The 24,829-nt window shown below is 43.5% G+C and overlaps 2 protein-coding genes and 1 long non-coding RNA gene across 3 annotated transcripts in view; all 3 read right to left on the minus strand.

Annotated features, from left to right (window-relative positions):
- The window catches only part of LOC135560148 (uncharacterized), a 630,141-nt gene that overhangs the window by 378,777 nt on the left and 226,535 nt on the right, over positions 1–24,829 (minus strand). The window lies entirely within an intron of this gene.
- LOC115116747 (beta-1,3-galactosyltransferase 2-like) lies at positions 1,542–5,791 on the minus strand. Its single transcript, XM_065001332.1, has 5 exons — positions 5,596–5,791; positions 4,024–4,373; positions 3,642–3,772; positions 3,151–3,540; positions 1,542–2,970 (listed from the first exon to the last, which is right to left on the minus strand). Exons 1-5 carry the CDS (start codon positions 5,598–5,600, stop codon positions 2,767–2,769), a joined length of 1,080 nt encoding a protein of 359 aa, XP_064857404.1. The 5' UTR covers positions 5,601–5,791; the 3' UTR covers positions 1,542–2,766.
- Positions 11,405–24,479, minus strand: LOC115126318 (beta-1,3-galactosyltransferase 2-like). The gene is made up of 4 exons (XM_029655933.2): positions 24,195–24,479; positions 14,766–15,276; positions 14,381–14,587; positions 11,405–14,107 (listed from the first exon to the last, which is right to left on the minus strand). The coding sequence occupies exons 1-4, from the start codon at positions 24,224–24,226 to the stop codon at positions 13,709–13,711; spliced, it is 1,149 nt and encodes a 382-aa protein (XP_029511793.1). The 5' UTR covers positions 24,227–24,479; the 3' UTR covers positions 11,405–13,708.

Below are 24,829 nucleotides of genomic sequence, written 5' to 3' on the forward strand. Positions count from 1 at the left end.
TTAATCAGAGTAACAGCGGTGTATTTAATCAGAGTAACAGCGGTGTATTTAATCAGAGTAACAGCGGTGTATTTAATCAGAGTAACAGCGGTGTATTTAATCAGAGTATTTAATCAGAGTAACAGCGGTGTATTTAATCAGAGTAACAGCGGTGTATTTAATCAGAGTAACAGCGGTGTATTTAATCAGAGTAACAGAGGTGTATTTAATCAGGTAACAGAGGTGTATTTAATCAGAGTAACAGCGGTGTATTTAATCAGAGTAACAGAGGTGGTCAGAGTATTTAATCAGAGTAACAGCGGTATTTAATCAGAGTATTTAATCAGAGTAACACGGTGTATTTAATCAGAGTCACAGCGGTGTATTTAATCAGGTATTTAATCAGGTAACAGCGGTGTATTTAATCAGGTAACAGCGGTGTATTTAATCAGAGTATTTAATCAGAGTAACAGAGGTGTATTTAATCAGAGTAACATCGGGTATTTAAGGTGTATTTAATCAGAGTATTTAATCAGGTCTGTGTATTTAATCAGAGAGCGGTGTATTTAACTGTCGTAACAGTATTTAAAGTAACGGACCCAGTATTTAATCAGTATTTCTGGTATTTAATCAGGGTATTTAATCAGAGTATTTAATCAGAGTAACAGCGGTGTATTTAATCAGAGTAACAGAGGTGTATTTAATCAGAGTCACAGCGGTGTATTTAATCAGAGTAACAGCGGTGTATTTAATCAGAGGACTGGGTACTGTCGCCGGACCCTCTGGACTGGGTACTGTCGCCGGACCCTCTGGACTGGGTACTGTCGCCGGACCCTCTGGACTGGGTACTGTCGCCGGACCCTCTGGACTGGGTACTGTCGCCGGACCCTCTGGACTGGGTACTGTCGCCGGACGCTCTGGACTGGGTACTGTCGCCGGACCCTCTGGACTGGGTACTGTCGCCGGACCCTCTGGACTGGGTACTGTCGCCGGACGCTCTGGACTGGACAGCCGAGGTGCACTATAGGCCTGGTGCGTGGTGCCAGCACTGGTGGTTATTTGTTTCTGGCAATTTTGGGCCTGTAAATCGAACCCAAATGCTGATGCTGCAGATAGTCTAAAGGCGGCCAGTTTTATTGCTTCTTTAAATCAGTACAACAGTTTTCAGCTGTGCTAACATAATTGCAGAAGGGTTTTCTAATGATACTATTTTCAAATGTATCATTTTAAAATGCTAACACAACATACCATTGGAACACAGGAGGGATGGTTGCTGATAATGGGCCTCTACACCTATTCCATCAAAAAGCAGCCATTTCCAGCTATAATAGTCATTTACAACATTAACCATGTCTACAGGGATGCAAACTGGTGAGGGCCCAAAAAGGTGACATTTTTTGGTGTCACTGAAACATGCAAAACAAATCCCTGCTAAGGGGAAATTCAGGCTTTAACTAATTAAAACAAAATAATATGATCTACGTGATCAGTCTGTGTGTGTAAAATAAAGTGGTTCATGTGAACCTAACTCACAGCTAAAAAATGTAAAGAAAGCAATCCAATGTTATTTGTTGCCTAGACTTTACTGCAAATGACACTCAAATCAAATTTATGTAGCCCCTTCTTACATCAGCTGATATGTCAAAGTGCTGTACAGAAACCCAGCCTAAAACCCCAAACAGCAAGCAATGCAGGTGTAGAAGCACGGTGTAGAAGCACTCAAGTCTTGAGAAAAAAAACAATACAGTAATATTTCAGTTAGCCATGACGTCCTTTATAATAGAACGTTTGTGACCACACACACACTGCACTTGGGAAGAAATAAAAAAACATCTTAAAACGTCAAAAATTATATTTTTGCTCATAGTGGACACCATAGACAATCAAGTGCGCGTGCGCAAAAATAACATTCACTGAGTTTTAAAAAATGATTACAGCCAGTAGTGATCCAACCCCAACCACACACACTTCTCTCATCGGATCTACACAAATCACGTAGGTCACCTATTTTGGATTCAAAACGGCAAATTTTCCCTGTGATAATGGGCCTCTGTACGCCTATGTAGATATTCCATAAACAATCAGCCGTTTCCAGCTACATAGTCATTTACAACAATGTCTACACTGTATTTCTGATAAATTTGATGTTATTTTAATGGACAAAAAGTGTTTTTTACCCAACACAAGGACATTTCTAAGTAACTCTAAATTTCTCAACGGGACTATATAACGTAAACACTGTTGACACGTAGGCTATTGCCTTGTGTGGTAGGTTGATCATAACCAACCATAAAATAACACAATATATGTCAGCCAATGGCAATGTCCACTTCAGGTAGAATGCCGGGAGCCGCTTGTGGATTTGACAGTGCCACCTCCGACACCACCAATACAACCACTATGCGGGTGTCGGCTAGCGCAGATCTGATAGGATCCAGTCTTAAGGCTCTCAGGTATTATACAAATATGCAGCTTAGGCTCTTTTTGTTGCAGCATGTGACAGTTGAAAGGTATTGAGACAGGCCCAATAAGCCATCTCCAAAACCTATCCACCTTCACTGCACTACAGTCAATGTAAAGGGAGGGGTTGAGGTATACATTAGCAAAATACCAAACAACCTATGGATCTCCCAACAAGAGTGAACAGATGTCTCTTATGCAAGAGCCAATGTCTCTTACCCAAAGTTCCAATTCAACATTTCCAGGAAGGGAAACATACAGGAAGTGTCTTCATGAATTCCGTTTTCCAAACAGGAAGAAGCAATGGTTGCTGTGGCGATTACCCTCTCAGCACGGCCTTGTGTAGTCCTGCCAGTACCTCAGCAGCTGGCTCACTTTGGTCGTCGTCACAGCAACCACGGTGGACAGTTTGCAGCGTCCGTAGCTGTAGATGGGGTTGACGTCAAAGAGCGACTTGCTGGGAGGATTGGTGGGGGAGATGCCCAGTCGCTTCAGACACATCCCCAGGTAGGCATCCTCGATGTAGATGGGCTTGAATTAAATGAATCAAATGGATGGATGAATGGCAGAATTAATTCAATAATAACATGCTTTGTGAATGCTACATAATAATAAAGTGTTACCAATGAATGAGAGAAATAAAGAAAAGAGAATGCTTTAAGTCCCATACATAGGAACATTTGCTTAGCAAAATACAGAAGATCAACATACCTTAATCTGTGGAGTGACCCCCATGATCTTCTTGGGGAGGTCCATGGACATGATGTAGCCAAACCCCAGAGGGTACGGAGGATACTCCGACTCAGCCATCACCTCATAAGGCAGGAAGAACTTGTTGTTGGGGTTTCTCAGCACCGGGCTGTGCCACCAGACTAGACCGGTCATGTAGTTCTGTTTGGGAGTGTCAGGGTTGACCAGCATGGAGACAAGGTTCTGGACGTTGAGGAACACGTCTGAGTCAATCTTCATGGCGTAGGAGGCCTCAGGGCACCGCGAGACGAGCCACTCGAGGATCACCATGGTCTTGATGGTCAGGTTGTGATAGGTGTCCTTGAAGTCGCTCTGGAGGAGGTCGTGGTGCGTCCGGCTCTCCTGGTTCACCTTCGAATCAGATCAGAATCAAGTCAAATCAAACTATTTCAATATTAACAAGCCCAACGCACTTAAAAAAACAAAAAAAAGCTAAAACATTCAAGACCAACCTTCTCCTGCAGCTCCTGGGCACCTGGTCCTCCAGGAAGTCCTAGCATGAATAGCGTCTGTACCTTCTTCCCCTGCACCAGGGTCTCATTACCCCACGTCCTGCGGATGGCGTCCCGGGAGGCCAGGTTACCTACCGGAAATGTACATGTTAAAAACGTGTTGGAAATACAATAATTACACAATAACACATTTTACTGTAACAATTTCTTCCAGTCGACTTTCACAAACACCTGGGGGAAAAAAGCTAGTTTGGATTGCATTTTTAGTTCCTACATACATTTAAAATGTATTGGAAACAGGTTATCACTTCACATGCAATGGATCATGTTAGAATTGCAAACAGAATGTGTTAATCTTGTGTGAAATTTCCAGTAGGGTTACCAGGCGCCACGGGGGCCATCAGCACCAGGAACGGGGCCTGATTCCCGGTCCGACACTTCTCCGGCTCATCCATTATGAATTTGTATCCCCGCGGGTATGCCACGTGGTACCGCCCGGGATCCTCCCATTGGACACCATTCCGATTGGTCAAGACACGCGGGTTCACCTGATCATCATCAGCAATCTTTCCAATGTGACTGATTACCGAGGGTCGCTGTGGGTCGTTCCACCAATTCAAGGCGAAGGTGGTGTAGGTCACGGAGACAGCCACTGCCACCAGGATGAATAGAAAACAGGGTCTTCTATACAGCCTTCCAGAAAGGGCTGTACAGGATTGCATCAGAGCTGAGCTGATGAAGAGAGAAAGGATAGAAAGAGTGAGAGGGGCAATGGTTCTTGCCACACTGTTGTACAGAAGTACCATTTGAATGTATAAACATTTCTTGAAATCACCACTTACACAGCAAACATGAATATATCATTAAGAGGAATATTAATATTTTTTATTATTCTCTCATATACTATACCTCTATAAGACCAAGTGACATGTGCATGTCTGCAGTTATTATCAATGAAAAATATATAGCCTGCCTAAAAGAGAAGTGGCATTGTGTTATGTGCAGTTGAACAGCATGAAATCAAAGGTGAGGTTTTCACAGTAGCTCTCTCTGGTGCAACATACAGTAGTTATAGATGGTCACTGGTCATTGGTGCATGATCAGACAAATTGATAAACTATATAAGGAAAGAAATTAGAGATAACATGACGCTGCTGCAACAGATGTCGTGTTCAGAACTGGGAACTATTTTTCTTCGAGTTACCAGTTGTTTTGAACGCAGCATCTGTTGCAGCAGGGTCATGTTATCAGGTGTCTTGAAAGCTCCAAGAATAGGCTATATTACATGACCCCGGTTTGCTTTGCCCTTTGTGTAGGAGTTTGTTACGAAGACAATTGCGTCTGGTGTACTGGTGGTGTGGTTAGACTACAATAACTATTCCTTGGCTGTCTGACAATCACATAATTAAATGGTATAAAGACAGACAAGTGTTAGAAGTCCAGGGGTGGGCAATTCCAGTCCTGGGAGGCCTGATTGGTGTCACACTTTCTCCATCTCGAGAAAGCACACCTGATTCATCACATTGCGTTCTAAACTGAGGATCAGGATTAGGTGATTATTGGAGTCAGGTGTGTTAGCTGGGGTTGGGGCAAAACTGTGATGGCAATCAGGCCCTCGAGGATTGGAATTGCCCACCCCTAGACCATGGATATCCAACACCGCTCTAGTTACTAGGTGTGCTGGCTGTTGTTACACCCCAGCACTAAAACACCTGTCATCATTGTGGCTTCAGTCGGTTTATTTGAATAAGGCGTGTTAGCACTGGGCTGGCATATGCTGGAACTAAAGTTTGCCCACATCCAGTAACATACTCTACAACGGGAAACTATATTTGATGACGTTCAGTGTAATCCCATATGACTGGATCATAATCGCGTGAAATATAACTAATACACACCCTCAAAATAATGTCGCAATGTCTACAAACAAACTCCAGCTTTAATTGACACATACCTCATGTTTCTTTGTATCAAGTCCGGCTCATGACGCTCAACGAGATTGCCACATGGTTGACTTCTTCTTCTTTAATGCATTTAATGTTGACGACGGTGATATGAGCAAAGAATTGGCCGCCCACAGGTAGAGAAGGAGCCACTGTAGGTTGGGTGACTTTTGTTTTTTCATTCTCCACAGCCCCTCCCACACACCGCACACTCAGCTAGCTGCGCACCTGGCTTCAGGAAAGGAGAGGCCACAACTGACAGATATACACGTATTGTATAGACCTGAAAAGATTGCACTGAATTAAAAGTATTTCTGTTCTAAATTGAGCATTCTATAAAGTTCGAGATAGAAATGTATTGTACAGTTGAAGTCAGAAGTTTACATACACCTTAGGCAAATACATTTAAACTCCGTTTTTCACAATTCCTGACATTTAATCCGAGTAAAAATTCCCTGCCTTAGGTCAATTAGGATCTCCACTTTATTTTAAGAATGTGAAATGTCAGAATAATAGTAGAGAGAATTATTTATTTCAGCTTTTAATTCTTTCATCACATTCCCAGTGGGTCAGAAGTTTACATACACTCAATTAGTATTTGGTAGCATTGCTTTGAAATTGTTTAACTTGTGTCAAACATTTCAGGTAGCCTTCCACAAGCTTCCCACAATAAGTTGGGTGAATTTTGGCCCATTCCTCCTGACAGACCTGGTGTAACTGAGTCAGGTTTGTAGGCCTTCTTGCTCACACACACTTTTTCAGTTCTGCCCAAAACTTTTCTATAGGATTGAGGTCAGGGCTTTGTAATGGCCACTCCAATACCGTGACTGGTGAAGTGCACCAGTCCCTCCTGCAGCAAAGCACCAGCACAACATGATGCTGCCACCCCCGTGCTTCACGGTAGGGATGGTTCCTCAGCTTGCAAACCTCCCCACTTTGGTTCCTCAGCTTGCAAACCTCCCCCTTTTCCTCCAAACATAAGGATGATCATTATGGCCAAACAGTTCTATTTTTGTTTTATCAGACCAGAGGACATTTCTCCAAAAAGTACCATCTTTGTCTCCATGTGCAGTTGCAAACTGTAGTCTGTTTTTTTATGGCGGTTTTGGAGCAGTGGCTTCTTCCTTGCTGAGCGGCCTTTCAGGTTATGTCGATATAGGACTCGTTTTACTCTGGATATAGATACTTTTGTACCTGTTTCCTCCAGCATCTTCACAAGTCCCTTTGCTGTTGTTCTGGGATTGATTTGCACTTTTCGCACCAAAGTACGTTCATCTCTAGGAGACAGAACACATCTCCTTCCTGAGCGGTATGACGGCTGTGTGGTCCCATGGTGTTTATACTTGTGTACTATTGTTTGTACAGATGAACGTGGTATCTTCAGGTGTTTGGAAATTTCTCCCAAGGATGAAGCAGACTTGTGGAGGTCTACAATTGTTTTTCTGAGGTCTTGGCTGATTTCTTTACATTTTCCCATGATATCAAGCAAAGAGGCACTGCGTTTGAAGGTAGGACTTGAAATACATCCACAGATACACCTCCAATTGACTCAAATTATGTCAATTAGCCTATCAGAATCTTCTAAAGCCATGACATCATTTTCTGGAATATTCCAAGCTGTTTGAAGGCACAGTCAACTTCGTGTATGTAAACTTCTGACCCACTGGAATTGTGATACAGTGAATTAATCTGTCTGTAAACAATTGTTGGAAAAATGACTTGTGTCATGCACAAAGTAGATGTCCTAACCGACTTGCCAAAACTATAGTTTGTTAACAAGAAATGTGTTTTAATGACTCCAACCTAAGTGCACATAAACTTCAACTGTATATAGCTGACACTTTGCATCACAGAAAAACATGTATGTTCTATAGATGTGGCGAAGAGGTCAATGGAACACAGAGCGTTGGGGATAGAATAAGGACGCCGGATTTGCGCACATTCAACAAATCTGATCAAACAAAGTGGATATTCCTCAAATCCGTCATGATGTATATATTGTAACAGGCCCTGAATGTGGTTATTAATGTCCAATTTGGATATACACTATATATACAAAAGTATGTGGACACCCCTTCCACTTCAGCCACACCTGTTAATGACCGGTGTTTAAAATCGAGCACACCGCCTTGTAATCGCCATAGACATTTAACATTTACATTTAAGTCATTTAGCAGACGCTCTTATCCAGAGCGACTTACAAATTGGTGCATTCACCTTATGACATCCAGTGGAACAGCCACTTTACAATAGTGCATCTAAATCTTTTAAGGGGGGGGGTGAGAAGGATTACTTTATCCTATCCTAGGTATTCCTTAAAGAGGTGGGGTTTCAGGTGTCTCCGGAAGGTGGTGATTGACTCCGCTGTCCTGGCGTCGTGAGGGAGTTTGTTCCACCATTGGGGGGGCCAGAGCAGCGAACAGTTTTGACTGGGCTGAGCGGGAACTGTACTTCCTCAGTGGTAGGGAGGCGAGCAGGCCAGAGGTGGATGAACGCAGTGCCCTTGTTTGGGTGTAGGGCCTGATCAGAGCCTGGAGGTACTGAGGTGCCGTTCCCCTCACAGCTCCGTAGGCAAGCACCATGGTCTTGTAGCGGATGCGAGCTTCAACTGGAAGCCAGTGGAGAGAGCGGAGGAGCGGGGTGACGTGAGAGAACTTGGGAAGGTTGAACACCAGACGGGCTGCGGCGTTCTGGATGAGTTGTAGGGGTTTAATGGCACAGGCAGGGAGCCCAGCCAACAGCGAGTTGCAGTAATCCAGACGGGAGATGACAAGTGCCTGGATTAGGACCTGCGCCGCTTCCTGTGTGAGGCAGGGTCGTACTCTGCGGATGTTGTAGAGCATGAACCTACAGGAACGGGCCACCGCCTTGATGTTATTTGAGAACGACAGGGTGTTGTCCAGGATCACGCCAAGGTTCTTAGCGCTCTGGGAGGAGGACACAATGGAGTTGTCAACCGTGATGGCGAGATCATGGAACGGGCAGTCCTTCCCGGGAGGAAGAGCAGCTCCGTCTTGCCGAGGTTCAGCTTGAGGTGGTGATCCGTCATCCACACTGATATGTCTGCCAGACATGCAGAGATGCGATTCGCCACCTGGTCATCAGAAGGGGGAAAGGAGAAGATTAATTGTGTGTCGTCTGCATAGCAATGATAGGAGAGACCATGTGAGGTTATGACAGAGCCAAGTGACTTGGTGTATAGCGAGAATAGGAGAGGGCCTAGAACAGAGCCCTGGGGGACACCAGTGGTGAGAGCACGTGGTGAGGAGACAGATTCTCGCCACGCCACCTGGTAGGAGCGACCTGTCAGGTAGGACGCAATCCAAGCGTGGGCCGCGCCGGAGATGCCCAACTCGGAGAGGGTGGAGAGGAGGATCTGATGGTTCACAGTATCGAAGGCAGCCGATAGGTCTAGAAGGATGAGAGCAGAGGAGAGAGAGTTAGCTTTAGCAGTGCGGAGCGCCTCCGTGATACAGAGAAGAGCAGTCTCAGTTGAATGACTAGTCTTGAAACCTGACTGATTTGGATCAAGAAGGTCATTCTGAGAGAGATAGCGGGAGAGCTGGCCAAGGACGGCACGTTCAAGAGTTTTGGAGAGAAAAGAAAGAAGGGATACTGGTCTGTAGTTGTTGACATCGGAGGGATCGAGTGTAGGTTTTTTCAGAAGGGGTGCAACTCTCGCTCTCTTGAAGACGGAAGGGACGTAGCCAGCGGTCAGGGATGAGTGAGGTGAGGTAAGGGAGAAGGTCTCCGGAAATGGTCTGGAGAAGAGAGGAGGGGATAGGGTCAAGCGGGCAGGTTGTTGGGCGGCCGGCCGTCATAAGACGCGAGATTTCATCTGGAGAGAGAGGGGAGAAAGAGGTCAGAGCACAGGGTAGGGCAGTGTGAGCAGAACCAGCGGTGTCGTTTGACTTAGCAAACGAGGATCGGATGTCGTCGACCTTCTTTTCAAAATGGTTGACGAAGTCATCTGCAGAGAGGGAGGAGGGGGGGGAGGGGGAGGAGGATTCAGGAGGGAGGAGAAGGTGGCAAAGAGCTTCCTAGGGTTAGAGGCAGATGCTTGGAATTTAGAGTGGTAGAAAGTGGCTTTAGCAGCAGAGACAGAGGAGGAAAATGTAGAGAGGAGGGAGTGAAAGGATGCCAGGTCCGCAGGGAGGCGAGTTTTCCTCCATTTCCGCTCGGCTGCCCGGAGCCCTGTTCTAGACAAACATTGGCAGTAGAATAGCCTCACTGAAGAGCTCATAGGATGCTACCTTTCCAACAAGTCAACTGTAAGTGCTGTTATTGTGACCATCTGGCAGTCCGACGGATGAATCTGGGTTTGGCGGACGCCAGGAGAACGCTACCTGCCCCCATGCATAGTGCCAACTGTAAAGATTGATTGGAACGCAGACTGCGAGCCAAGCCTAATCGCCCAACATCAGTCCCCAACCTCTAATTCTCTTGTGGCTGAATGGAAGCAAGTTCCAAGATCTATTGGAAAGCCTTCCCGTAAGAGTGTATAGTCTGTTATATCAGCAAAGGAGGGACCAACTCTAATGCCCATGATTTTGGAATGAGATGTTCGACGAGCAAGTGTCCACATACTTTTGGTAATGTAGTGGTTAGCTTTGTAGTTACATAGCTAGGTAACTGGCTTGACTGTTTATGAACTTCTGTTTGTACCACTGCACGGTAAAGCAATGCACGAGTTGAAAATATTGAACGCATGCGGTACATAGAACGCACCGCAGCCTAGTGCAGCATCCCCAACTCATTGTTGCGGACAGCTCCATTGACAATGAATGACTTCCGCTGGAAAGCAATCTGGTGGACATGAGGCTTGAGGCCGGGGTGTATTCATTACGGAAACCGTTTACCATTTAGTGAACAAACGGAACGAAACAGGGAGGGACCTACCAGAATTTGTCCAATAGAAAATATTGTTTGCGTTTTTAAAATTTAATTTGGCGTAAACGGTAATCATTTGTGTAATGATTGCACCCTTGGGGCGGCAGGGTAGCTAGTGGTTAGAGCGGTGGACCAGTAACCGGAAGGTTGCAAGTTCAAACACCCGAGCTGACAAGGTTCAAATCTGTCGTTCTGCCCCTGAACTAGAAACACTGTTTCTAGGCCATCATTGAAAATAAGAATTTGTTCTTAACTGACTTGCCTAGTTATATAAGTGTAAAATAAAAACATTTAAAAACCCGCTGAATGTTGCCGCGTTCACGGAACTAGGAAACTCAGAAAAGTCCGACTTGCTGATTAGTTTAACGCGGCATGTTAGCAAGTATTTGTTAGCAAGTCTGAAATGTCCGAGTTTCTTAGTTCAAACTAGCACTTGAACGCAGCATTAGTTATGGGTGGTTTGTTATGACCTAACAATACCAAGCAGATAGAGAGGTCTGACAGACCTAGGGTGCGCTCCACAGCTGTCGAGGCAACCACTGGTTGCAAGCCACATCAACGACTGACAAATTGCTATAACATATGTGGTTAGCTGATACTTAAATTACCTATGTAGTCATTGTAAGATCTGGCAGGCTCGGCAACGTCTAAAAATAGAAATGAGGTCTTATACTGCCTGCCTGCCTACCGGCCTGCCTGACGAGTTGAATGACTCAGCAATGGCATTTGTTTCCTCTTCATCGTTTTCTCTCACCACAAGCACTTATTGTGTTCCAAATGGCACCCTATTCCCTATATAGTGCATTATTTTTGTCCAGAGCCCTATGGGTAGTAGTACACTATATAGGAAATAGGGTGCCATAGGGGTTGTACCCACTTTCCTTCCATCATGTAGTTTATTTGGTAGGACAAGAGAAACCAACACATGAGAACAGAGTATTAAGTAGCCTTTATTGTCAACATTTCGACAGAGCCTTTCTTCTACGAGACAAATCTCTGACAGTTAAACCCTGTCTCTCTTTTTTTAAAGATCCCTGTTGTCAACTGCAATGCATTCACCATGTCAATGATTATGATAGTAATAATACAAATAATTTATTGAACTTTTATTGTGCTTTTCATAACACAAATAATCTCAAAGAACTTTAAATGTATGATATCATCATTGTTCATATTGTCACAACGATGATGTCCTTAACAAAGAACATAGACACACATGCCACATCATATTCATAGCACAGGTGGCTGGTTGCACTTAAATCGGGGAGGACAGGCTCATATGGCTGGAACGGAATAAATGGAATGGTATCAAACTCATTTTTTCCATGTGGTTGATACAATTCCCTTCATTCCAGCCATTATTATGAGCCATCCTCCCCTCACAAGCCTCCTGTGATTCATAGCTTTCCAGGGCTGCAGCCTTCTGCATTACCTTCCTAATGTCATTACTCATATCATCTTATTTTGTTACACCAGTCATCAGACATTGAGAATAATGGACTCCGCCTTTCATTGTGGAAGTTGACAGCAGAACAGAACTCCTTTCATTGTGGAAGTTGACAGCAGAACAGAACTCCTTTCGTTGTGGAAGTTGACAACAGAACAGAACTCCTTTCGTTGACAATGGAACACACCTTATTCTTGTCCAGGTTTTAGTCAACTGTTCTGCAAATAAATTAATTGTGCAATACGTACATAGAAGTCAAACAGCATTTGAACAGTGTCATGCTAAGCAAACAGGATGAGAGAAGCTTTGTGTAACATAATGTGTGACTTAATATACCGATGGCGATATAAAAAGAGGCTTTGTTGAACAATATATGTAACTTAATTATTCATGTAGATGTCACTGAATTGAAAAAGAACTCACCCAGTAAAATAAATATCTTATGCTGTTAAATATTTGATACTGTTATATCGGTCTACTTGGTTTGGGCAAGGTCTAGGCCTACGGGCTACTGTTAATTCACTAAGCAAATACATCTTGACAAAACCATTTTTTTTATGTACAGAATAATCTTCCTTTCAATTGTTTTTGAGAGTTAGAGACTGAATCATTCATAATGGATGGCTTTTGTGTTTCTTACAGGTTACCCAACTGGTTTCTAGAACACCGTCTCCCGAATGGTGTCACAACACCATGGAATTTGGCAGACAGATGATCATGTAACACAGAGACAAATCTCGTGTGGGCAGAGACAAATCTTGTGTGAACAGAGACAAATCTTGTGTGAACAGAGACAAATCTTGTGTGAACAGAGACAAATCTTGTGTGAACAGAGACAAATCTTGTGTGAACAGAGACAAATCTTGTGTGAACAGAGACAAATCTTGTGTGAGTTTTGGCCTGTGAAAGTGTTAATCTATCACAAGAGACTAGACAGGTGCTGATCCCATCCTCCTATCTGTCTGGATTTGTTTGGATTCCTGAGATTCGGGATCACAAAATCACAAAAGATCCCTTTGCAAAGTATGTTCCACCATTGTAAATTAAGACTTTGAAAGTAAGATATCACATTCCGACAGTCATTACAAGTTCAGAACTACTCAATGACCTAACTTCATCATCCCGACCAACCCCACCACCACCCATCTTTATTTCCTACCCTACCCAATGTCATTATGGGTAATTGAGTCCTAACAGGGTGCCCCAGGTGCCAGTGGGTGCTTATATTTGTCCTGATTCACACATCTAAAAGTGTGTTTTATACACGTTTGATTTTTTTTTTTTTTTTTTGCATATCTCAACTCCCCCCAAGAATGGGGTTACAGCCAAGGTCAGTCATTATCAACATTGAAGAAATTAGGGTTAAGTGCCTTGCTCAAGGGCACATCGACAGATATTTTTCACCTTGTCTGTTAGGGGATTTGAACTAGCAACCTTTCAGTTACTGGCACAACACTATCCACTCAGCTACCTGCCCCTCGGACACTGATAGAGTCCCTGAAACTTAGTACTAGTACCAGAGTCAATGTCCGTGCGGAAATTGAATAAGCGTAACATAAAAATTCCCATCAGAAACGGTCTGTTTAAGCTAGAGATATCTGTTTTATTGCATGGGCTGCATCTCAATCCACCACATGCGCCGATGTCAGCCTTCCACATCTGAGGTGGAAGGTGGCAGAGCTACAGCTGTGTTTCTTTCATCGATATATACATGTATATATATATGTTTGGCTACCTAAAGACTTAGACTCGACCATTAGGATGAAAAATACCAAATGGACACTAGGTCAGTGACAGGGTGAACCAGGTGTCTTCTTCAGGTCCATCCAGTATTCCACTATCTGGGACGAGCGGCTCAAAATATAGGTGATGACTTTGGAAAATTCACAGCGATTGTACTTGCCGAGATAGGCCTTCCATTGCCAAGGATCTGGTGAGTTTGTGGGCGAGAGGCCCAGTTTCTTCATACAGGCGCCAACATAGGCGTCTTCTATATTAAAAAGCTTGATGTCCTTGGATACCGCCACGAACCTCTCCGGCAGGTCGTTGGAGAACACGTATCCCATACCAAGTGTGTAGGTCGGGTATCGGTCGTCGGCTAACATCTCCACCGGAACATACCATTTAGAGTTGGGGTTCCGGATGACCGGTCGATTCCACATCAGCATCCCTGTCAGGTAGTTCACCTTGGGAAATAGGGAAGGAATTTAATCTTTGTATAGAATTATTAAAGATTTAGAAGGTGAAAAAAAAGAATAAACTTAGTAAGTCAGACAGACAGACAGACAGACAGACAGACAGACAGACAGACAGACAGACAGACAGACAGACAGACAAGACAGACAAGACAGACAAGACAGACAGACAGACAGACAGACAGACAGACAGACAGACAGAGTAATAAAGCTGTCCCCCAAAGAGGTGGAGGTTGGGTTGAATAAAATAAAAATAAAGTTAACCTCGGGGACGTCCGGTCTCAGCAACATAGTCATCAGGTTCTCTACGTTGAGGAACATGTCTGAGTCAATCTTCATGGCGTAGGTGGCATTGGTGCAGTGGGTGGCCAGCCAGTCCATAATCACCATGGTCTTAATGGTGAGGTTGAGGTAAGAGTCCAGGAAGTTGCTCTGGAGTAGATCATGATGCACTTGGCTCTCCTGGTTCACCTTCAAATCAAAGTCAAGAGTCAAAGTCGAGTCAAAAGTCGAGTCAAAGTCAAAGTTAGGTCAGCTCAAGTCACAATCAAATCAAAATCAAATCAAACTCTATTTAAATATTAACAACCCCAACACACTTTAAAAAATAAACACAACACTAAAAAAAGCTAAAACAATCAAGACCAACCTTCTCCTGCAGCTCCTGGGCAACTGGTCCTCCAGGAAGTCCTAGCATGAATAGCGTCTGTACCTTCTTCCCCTGCACCAGGGTCTCATTACCCCACGTCCTGCGGATGGCGTCCCTGGCGGCCAGGTTACCGGGCGCCACGGGGACTATCAGCACCAGGAACGGGGTCTGGGTATTACACTTGTCCGGTTCGTCTACGATGAAGTGGTAGTTACGAGGGTAGCCCAAGTGGTTGTGATTGGTTGGTAGCGGGCGTATGGTGGTTGAGGTTGGGGCTGGTACTGTGGTTGGGGGAATGGTGGTTGGGGATGGTCCACGGTGGCGGTCGGGGTTGGTCCATCTATGGTAGTATGTGTACAGTGATAGGTTTTTCCACCAGTCTGTCTGGGAGAATCTGTCAGGAAAACCTAAGAGGATGATCACGATGACCGTGGACAGGAAGAGGAGGAAGATGAAACACGGCCGCACCAGAAACCGCAGTGGTCGTACAGGGCTCTCGACCACAACTTGACTAAATGGGAGAAGAAGAAAATAGAGGTTAGATTGGTAGATCAACATGGTCATATTTGTATGGAAGAGTATTCGGGCCAAGTGAAGATAAACATTGAATAAACGGCGATGGGTGTTGGTTTTTGATGATTTCAAGAATGAAGTGTCAATATTTCGAGAATAAAATTAAAATGTAGTTTCGAGAATAAAGTCAACATTTTGGGAATTAAGTTGACATTTTGAGAATAAAGTCCCAGTTATATTTATATTCATATTTATATTTATATAGGGGGTGTGGTTAACTGCAAGCCTCCCTGGCTCCCTGTTGCTGTGCGTGTATACTACCTGAGTTACATGACCTGGTGAAACTATACTTTAGAATTGGCTTTAGTAACAACGAAATCCTTTCTCCTTTAGCACATCATAATAATATGATTATAAGTATTAGGACAGGAGGAACCACACAAGTCCGTGTGGTTACATACAGTACATAGGTAGAGAGTGGCTTGTGTGTGTGTGTGACACACAAAACGATATCGCCAAGGCAATACCGTTCTACCGAACGGCCATGGTGCGTTGCCAGACACGAAGAGGTGCATGCATCAGTCCGGGTCATGGTGCCCTTCAAATTCGCTATAAAGTTGTCCTCAATCCCCTGCATATGCCAACACCATGCATACTATACTTTAGAGAATAACAGCTTGGCCAGCAGCCTATATGTTGAAACGAAAGGTTAATTTACACATTTACACATGTTTTATGTAAACTACACTTTAAATGATATAGCCTCATAGGCCTAGGTTTATTATATTGTGAATGTAGATCACGGATTGTGGGGGAAAGGATTGGTCCCTGTAGGGAAGCACCGATGGAAACCCTAGGCTACCATCTGACCATGTCAGATCAGTGATGATTTATTTATAGCATATAGCCTATCATCGTCTATCTAATAGGCTTATATTTAGATCAATGATTATTTTAAGAAAGGGAGAATCCATTCCTTGAATATATTCAAACAGTGCCTCAGATTAGCTGGTTTGCGCGTGCAGGAGTGGGCAATGAGTTGCATCTCGTCCTACAGACACTTGGTGTAAAACCCCTTCTTCATGGTTTATGCCTCCCGCAGCCGTTGGATAGGCCTATAATTTACTTTCACTAGCCCACATTAACGCACGATTAGCCTACAGGCCTACAGGCTAGGGTACTCAATCGAGTGGGCCGCTATAGGTTTATAATGGGCTGCAAAATAGCAGTGTTGTAGCTAATTTAGAGAGCAGTTTGACATGGGACATACACATCTCGGTCTCCAGGATTCCAAAATAATTCGTTTTATTAGGGGTGCTGCTCACGTGTCCTACTAGCTGACATTTGTTAGAAGGATAGTTGCCATACTACTGTTAGTAAAGCACAATGGTCGCTTTAACAGTTGCCATTAAGCACCGAATTTTTGCAAAGTTTTTGCCTAGGCTACGCAGCAGAACGTCGAAGCAAATTCTGAGGGCATACGGACAGGGACTCAGATCACAGTTGTCTTTGCATTCAGTGACAGTGCCAAGATCGTGATTTTGTGCGTGCGAGTGATTTATAAGCATTAGTGCGCAGTGACGCCTCTTTGAAAGAGTGTATTAGATCATTAGATTTGTGGCCATTTGTTTGTTTTGCACAAAACTTTTTACCGCCCACACACACACACACCTGCAAACACACACAACCCGCCCGTCTCCACACGGACTTGGATGAAATACCTCATCCATGTCCGTGTGGTTCCTCCTTCTGGAAACACTCAATCTGTGGCACAACCTCTTCCAGGTCTTAATAGTTATTAATCATCTGGTTATTATGTGCTCAAAGAGCAAGGATTTCCTTGTTACTAAAACCCGTTCTAAAGTATCGTTTCACCAGTCATCTAACTCAGGCATTTCAACAGTGGCGCATACAGCAACAGGGAGCCAGGGAGGCATGCAATTAATAACCCAATACATACTTTCATTTTGAAATATAACCACGCCTTGATGCTCGAAGATTGCCACTTTATTCTCAAAAGATTGCCACTTTATTCTCGAAAGATTGCCACTCTATTCTCGAAAGATTGCCACTTTATTCTCGAAAGATTGCCACTCTATTCTCGAAAGATTGTCACTTTATTCTACAAAGATTGCCACTTTATTCTCAAAAGATTGCCACTTTATTCTAAAAAGATTGCCAATTTATTCTACAAAGATTGCCACTTTATTCTACAAAGATTGCCACTCTATTCTCGAAAGATTGTCACTCTATTCTCGAAGGATTGTCACTCTATTCTCGAAAGATTGTCACTCTATTCTCGAAAGATTGCTACTTTATTCTCGAAAGACTGCCACTGTATTCTCGAAAGATTGCCACTTTATTCTCGAAATTGTGTTTTGACTTTATTCAAAAAAAAACAAAAAAACTTTATTCTCAAAGTATTTCAAGTTTTAAAGTACTATCCGTGAAAACAAATTCAAAGTACCACCCCCCATCACCATTAAAAATCATGTTTTACTTGGCCCTAAGGCCCTAGGTCGTGCGTCCGGCCCAGTACATCACTGGGGCAGAGCTCCCTGCCACCCAGGACCTCTATTTCAGGCGGTGACAGAGAAAGGCCCTAAAAATTGTCAAAGACTGAGTACTATTCTGTTAAAATAGACTGTTCTCTCTGCTACCGCACTGCAAGCAGTATCGATGCACCAAGTTTGAAACCAAAGGACCCTGAAAGCTTCTACCCCCAAGCCATAAGACTGCTACACACACAACTCTACTGTCTCTACCTACAGTGTGTATCTCACCACAAGGACTTGGATGAAATACACTACATGACCAGAAGTATGTGGACACCTGCTCCTCAAACATCTCATTCCAAAATCATGGGCATTAATATGGAGTTGGTCCACCCTTTGCTGCTATAACATTCTCCACTCTTCTGGGAAGGCACAGAATCATATAGAATGTCACTGTATGCTGTAGCATTACAATTTCCCTTCACTGGAACTAAGGGGCCTAGCCCGAACCATGAAAAACAGCCCCAGACCAATATTCCTCATCCACCAAACTTGACAGTTGGCACTATGCATTGGGGCAGGTAGTGGTCTCCTGGCATCCACCAAACCCAGATTCATCCGTCGGACTGCCAGATGGTGAAGCGGGATTCATCACTCCGTCAATGACAGCGAGCTTTACACAACTCCAGCCGATGCTTGGCATTGTGCATGGTGATCTTAGGCTTGTGTGCGGTGGCTCGGCCATGAAAACCCATTTCATGAAGCTCACTACGAACAGTTATTGTGTTGATGTTGCTTCCAGAGGCAGTTTGGAACTCGGTAGTGTGTGTTGCAACTGAAGACAGATGATTTTTACCCACTACGCGCTTCAGCACTCTGCGGTCCCGTTCTGTAAGCTTGTGTGGCCTACCACTTCGTGGCAGAGCCGTTGTTGCTCCTAGACTTTTACATTTGACGATAACAGCACTTGCAGTTGACCGGGGAAGCTCTACCAGGGCCGGAATTTGACGAACTGACATGTTGAAAAGGTAGCATCCTATGACGCTGCCGCCTTGAAAGCCACCGAGCCCTTGAGTATGAGCCATTCTACTGACACTGTTTGTCTATGGAGATTGCATGGCGGGGTGCTACATTTTTTTACACCTGTCAGCAACGGATGTGGCTAAAATAGCCCAAATCCATTCATTTGATGGGGTGTCCACAAACTTGTGGCCATGTAGTGTAGTTAACCAAATAGCTACCCAGACTATCTGCATGGACGCTTTTAGCACTAACTCGTTTGACTCATCAAATACACTGCTGCTACTGTTTATTATCTATCCTGTTGCCTAGTCACTTTATCCAATATGTACATATCTAAATGACCTCGTACACCCGGTACATCGACTTGGTACTGGTACCCTGTGTATATGTTATTACCTCGTACCCCTGCACATCGACTTGGTACTGGTACCCTGTGTATATGTTATTACCTCGTACCCCTGCACATCGACTTGGTACTGGTACCCTGTGTATATGTTATTACCTCGTACCCCTGCACATCGACTTGGTACTGGTACCCTGTGTATATGTTATTACCTCGTACCCCTGCACATCGACTTGGTACTGGTACCCTGTGTATATGTTATTACCTCGTACCCCTGCACATCGACTTGGTACTGGTACCCTGTGTATATGTTATTACCTCGTACCCCTGCACATCGACTTGGTACTGGTACCCTGTGTATATGTTATTACCTCGTACCCCTGCACATCGACTTGGTACTGTGTACACAGCCAAGTTATCGTTACTCATTGTGTATTTATTCCTGGTGTTATTATTATTTGTATCATTTCAAAAATCTTCTCTCTGCATTATTGGGAAGGGCCATAAGTAATCATTTAATTGTTAGTCTACACCTGTTGTTTACGAAGCATGTGAAAAATACAATTTGATTTGATACTCTTCCGTACATTAGAACCTGTCAAAATAGTGATATATAAATGTCTCATTCATAAAACTATATTTGCTTAGGTTGCTTGGCTCTACCATTCCTTAGAATATCGCTGCTCTTCGAGAGCAGTGGTTCCCAACCCTGTTCCTCCAGTTCCCCAACAGTACACATTTTCATTGTAAGCCTGGACAATCACACCTGATTCAACTTGTCAACTAATCATCAAACCCTCAATGAGTTGAATGAGGCGCGTCTGTCCAGGGCTACAATGAAAATGTGTTCTGGAGAGGGTACTGGAGGACTAGGTTTGGGAAACACTGTTTTAGAGGATGGGTTAGGCATAAATATTTTTGCATGTCCTTGACTCCCGTCCTCTTGCCACGCCTCGTTCTCAAAAGCCATTTGTGGAGAAAGTCAGAGGGGCTCTACAGTGTTGAATAAAAATGTAGTTAGTGGTCGAAGTGTTTCGATTATGCATTGAGGGAAATTGCTCGTTAATAAATTGTCGATATCCTGTATGCCTTCCCACCTTTCTGTTTCCCACCTATCTGTTTCCCACCTATCTGTTTCCCACCTTTCTGTTTCCCACCTATCTGTTTCCCACCTTTCTGTTTCCCACCTATCCGTTTCCCACATATCTGTTTCCCACCTATCTGTTTCCCACCTTTCTGTTTCCCACCTATCTGTTTCCCACCTATCTGTTTCCCACCTTTCTGTTTCCCACCTATCTGTTTCCCACCTATCTGTTTCCCACCTATCTGTTTCCCACCTATCTGTTTCCCACCTTTCTGTTTCCCACCTATCTGTTTCCCACCTATCTGTTTCCCACCTATCTGTTTCCTACCTATCTGTTTCCCACCTTTCTGTTTCCCACCTATCTGTTTCCCACCTATCTGTTTCCCACCTTTCTGTTTCCCACCTATCTGTTTCCCACCTATCTGTTTCCCACCTATCTGTTTCCCACCTATCTGTTTCCTACCTATCTGTTTCCCACCTATCTGTTTCCCACCTATCTGTTTCCTACCTATCTGTTTCCTACCTATCTGTTTCCCACCTATCTGTTTCCCACCTATCTGTTTCCTACCTATCTGTTTCCCACCTATCTGTTTCCCACCTATAGCCCGTGAAAGTAGGCATGTATAGAATGCAATAATTTACTAATATTTGCTATATTCTAATAATTGTCATGTCAAATAAAATAAAATATTATTGGTCACATACACATATTTAGCAGATGCGGGTGTAGAGAAATGCTTGTGTTCCTAGCTCTAACAATTCACAACAATACACACAAATCTAAAAGTAAAAGAGTGGAATTAAGAAATATGTCAAAATTAGGACGAGCAATGTTGGACTGGCATTGACTAAAATACAGTAGAATATAATACAGTATATGCATATGAAATTAGTAAAGCAGTATTGTAAACATTATTATTAATGTGACTAGTGTCATGATGTGTATTTTGTCCGATATATATATATATATAGGCCATTATTGTGAATAAGAATTTGTTCTTAACTGACTTGACTAGTTAAATAAAAAATAAAAAAATAAAAATAAAAAGTGACCAGTGGTTCCATGTCTATGTATATGGGGCAGCAGGTACCGCCAGGCACCACCAGGTACCGCCAGGTACCGCCACGTACGTGCCATGGTGAAACCTACACTCTTGTAGATCTGAAATAATTGGATGGTGAAACTTGCCAGCCAACCAGAAAAGCAAGGCAAAACAACATTCTTGAAAGTCAGGACAATCATTGTCCTGCAAAGAAACATGACTTTTATAGTTGAAAAATAATCAATTGTTGCAATAAAGAAAGTTCGACAAAAGAAAATTCCACTGCTGTGGACGGGATAACAATGTTGTCAGGCTTTAGAAAGTGTTTTCTATATCTGCCACAGTGGAGGCTGCTGAGGAGAGGATGGCTGAGGAGGTGATGGCTGAGGGGGGATGGCTGAGGGGAGGATGGCTGAGGAGAGGATGGCTGAGGGGGATGGCTGAGGGGAGGATGGCTGAGGGGAGATGGCTGAGGGGGATGGCTGAGGGGAGGATGGCTGAGGGGAGGATGGCTGAGGGGAGGATGGCCGAGGGGAGGATGGCTGAGGGGGGATGGCTGAGGGGAGGATGGCCGAGAGGAGGATGGCTGAGGGGGGATGGCTGAGGGGAGGATGGCTGAGGGGAGGATGGCTGAGGGGAGGATGGCTCATAATGAGTGCTGGAGCAGAGCAGAATGGCATCTAACTGTGTGTTTGATGCTATTCTACTCATTCCGCTCCAGGCTTTACCACGAGCCTGTCCTCCCCAATTAAGGTGCCACCAACCTCCTGTGATATGCCATCTGCCATGTCGCAATGATGTTTTTCCGCAACATTGCTTTCCTCGAATTAACCTGGTCAATGGAAACCTGCCTACAGTCAGGGAATGAAAAAGGGGGAAACCCAGCGCACATGTAGGTATAGATTATTGACGTCGCCTACTTTTAGACCAAAACAGTCATTCGTTATGAATAGGAACATGAGGAAGGTTCCCACTCTGTATCTACAGTGAAGTAAATTAAAATGTATTCCATCTTTAGTTTTCACCTAACAGGGCTTCATCAGTGTCATGAGGGGAACAGTGTTCATATCTGATCAGATAAAAGAGAAGCTTTCACTGTGAAGCAGATAGGATCTATACTGGGTTTCTATTTCCGCACGATCCTTTCCAGTCAGTCTACTTAAAAGGTTGTTTACTGTCGGCACTCAAAATTAAACATACTGTATTTACATTTAACTCAAAGTTAAACTACTCTTGGGGTATATTTTGTCTACGCTATACGTTATTCAAACCCTACCTTCTCTTATTTTGAAAAATACAGTGCATTTTACCGTAGTCTTCTACTTGACTCGGAAACGGTACCCCCTGTATATAGCGTCATTATTGTTATTATGTATCTTTTTTTCTTCTTTTTTTCAAAATTTAGTTTATTTAGTAAATATTTTCTTAACTCTATTTTCTTACAACTGAATTGTTGGTTAAGGGCTTGTCAGTCAGCCTTTCACGGTAAGGTCTACACTGTTGGTTAAGGGCTTGTCAGTAAGCCTTTCACAGTAAGGTCTACATTGTTGGTTAAGGGCTTGTCAGTAAGCCTTTCACAGTAAGGTCTACATTGTTGGTTAAGGGCTTGTCAGTGAGCCTTTCACAGTAAGGTCTACATTGTTGGTTAAGGGCTTGTCAGTAAGCCTTTCACAGTAAGGTCTACATTGTTGGTTAAGGGCTTGTCAGTAAGCCTTTCACAGTAAGGTCTACTACACCTGTTGTATTTGGCGCATGTGACAAATAACGTTTGATTTGATTTCATTTGGACTTATTTGCATATTTTTGCTTCTTTGAAGTGACTGACCATGTTACTGTCAAAGCACTTAGTGACAACTACTGCTGTAAAAATAGCTTTATAAATACAATCTGGACAAAGATACCATCTTTAATACACTGTATGGCTAATTTCATGTATTTCAATAAGTACATAATAAGTATATAAAATTAAGTATATACCTGCACATATTCTACATCATTACATACATTCTTCAGCTATGTATTCTTCTCCTTTTAGGGTAATTTTCTCAGAGAATGCCAAACATTCTATTTATGACTAGGGCCAATAGAAATGGCCTGATGTCAACATATTCTATGTAAATGTTACCCTATTCAAATCTATGGCTTAGGTTCTACAGTAGACACTGTGTCTGTCTATCTAAAGTTACAAACATGTAAATACATACAGAAGTATGATCTAGTTAGTAACTGGTTACTTTAAAGCACTGTTAAACTGGACCCTATTGGCTAGAAGTAACGTGTAGTTGATCTAGTTAGTAACTGGTTACTGTAAAGCACTGTAAAACTGGACCCTATTGTCTAGAAGTAACGTGTAGTTGATCTAGTTAGTAACTGGTTACTGTAAAGCACTGTTAAACTAGACCCTATTGGCTAGAAGTAACGTGTAGTTGATCTAGTTAGTAACTGGTTACTTTAAAGCACTGTAAAACTAGACCCTATTGTCTAGAAGTAACGTGTAGTTGATCTAGTTAGTAACTGGTTACTGTAAAGCACTGTAAAACTGGACCTTATTGGCTCGAAGTCACGTGTAGTTGATCTAGTTAGTAACTGGTTACTGTAAAGTTGATCTAGTTAGTAACTGGTTACTGTAAAGCACTGTAAAAAAGTCACGTGTAGTTGATCTAGTTAGTAACTGGTTACTGTAAAGCACTGTTAAACTAGACCCTATTGGCTAGAAGTAACGTGTAGTTGATCTAGTTAGTAACTGGTTACTGTAAAGCACTGTTAAACTAGACCCTATTGTCTAGAAGTAACGTGTAGTTGATCTAGTTAGTAACTGGTTACTGTAAAGCACTGTTAAACTAGACCCTATTGTCTAGCGCTGGTTGATTGTACATCAGTTAGTTTATCCTGAGAAGAGCAGAGATGTCATTGGCTGTGCTTGCTTACCGTTTACATCCATTTCCTCCTTGTTTCTCCATGAGTGCAGACAGTTCCCCTCCTCAGAGAGACCATGGATCCTTGTGGCAGTGACTGGTGAAGAAAAGAACACCCCTCCTGTGTGTGTGTACGACCAACCCAGGACAATCCCAGCACCTCCCTCCCCTGTGTTTCAGGTCTATCCAATAGAACACACTCCAGGTGGGCTCTGAGCCTCACACGTCAATGTGTCTATGCTGGAGTTGGTGTAGCTTCACAGGTGTTCTGTAGCCTACAGGGAAGGGCGAGTGTGTGACAGGGGAAGGGCAGAGGAGGAGAGGAGGGCAGGAGGAGAGATGAGGAAACAAGTGTGTGTGGGAGGTTGGGGGTTGTGTCTGTGTGTTTTGTGTGTGTGTGTGTGTGTGTGTGTGTGTGTGTGTGTGTGTGTGTTTTGTGTGTGTGTGTGAGAGCGCCTGCTTCGGTGTTGTAAAGTGTTATGGTTTTGTTGACTTTGGACGTTGTCAGGCTACAAGGGGAATCTTATCTTTCTTTCTTACACTGATTGCAGACAGTAGGCCTAAACACACACACACACACACACACAAACACACACACACACACGGCATAACACGCTACTTGCCTTACAACCCAGGAGAGTTGATGAA

Source organism: Oncorhynchus nerka, linkage group LG15 (assembly GCF_034236695.1).
Source record: "Oncorhynchus nerka isolate Pitt River linkage group LG15, Oner_Uvic_2.0, whole genome shotgun sequence".
Classification (NCBI taxonomy): Eukaryota; Metazoa; Chordata; class Actinopteri; order Salmoniformes; family Salmonidae; genus Oncorhynchus; species Oncorhynchus nerka.

Bases quoted from the DNA above. Each gene is read 5' to 3' on its own strand.
- LOC115126318 (XM_029655933.2), bottom strand. From the start codon at position 24,226: ATGGAGAAACAAGGAGGAAATGGATGTAAACG. The intron at 15,277-24,194 runs GTAAGCAAGCAC...TCTCCCATTTAG, and splicing joins GGAGGAAATGGATGTAAACG to TCAAGTTGTGGTCGAGAGCC. The intron at 14,108-14,380 runs GTTAACTTTATT...CTATTTCCCAAG, and splicing joins TGAGACCGGACGTCCCCGAG to GTGAACTACCTGACAGGGAT.
- LOC115116747 (XM_065001332.1), bottom strand. The intron at 3,541-3,641 runs GTTGGTCTTGAA...TCTGATTCGAAG, and splicing joins CCCAGGAGCTGCAGGAGAAG to GTGAACCAGGAGAGCCGGAC. The intron at 2,971-3,150 runs GTATGTTGATCT...ATTTAATTCAAG, and splicing joins GGGTCACTCCACAGATTAAG to CCCATCTACATCGAGGATGC.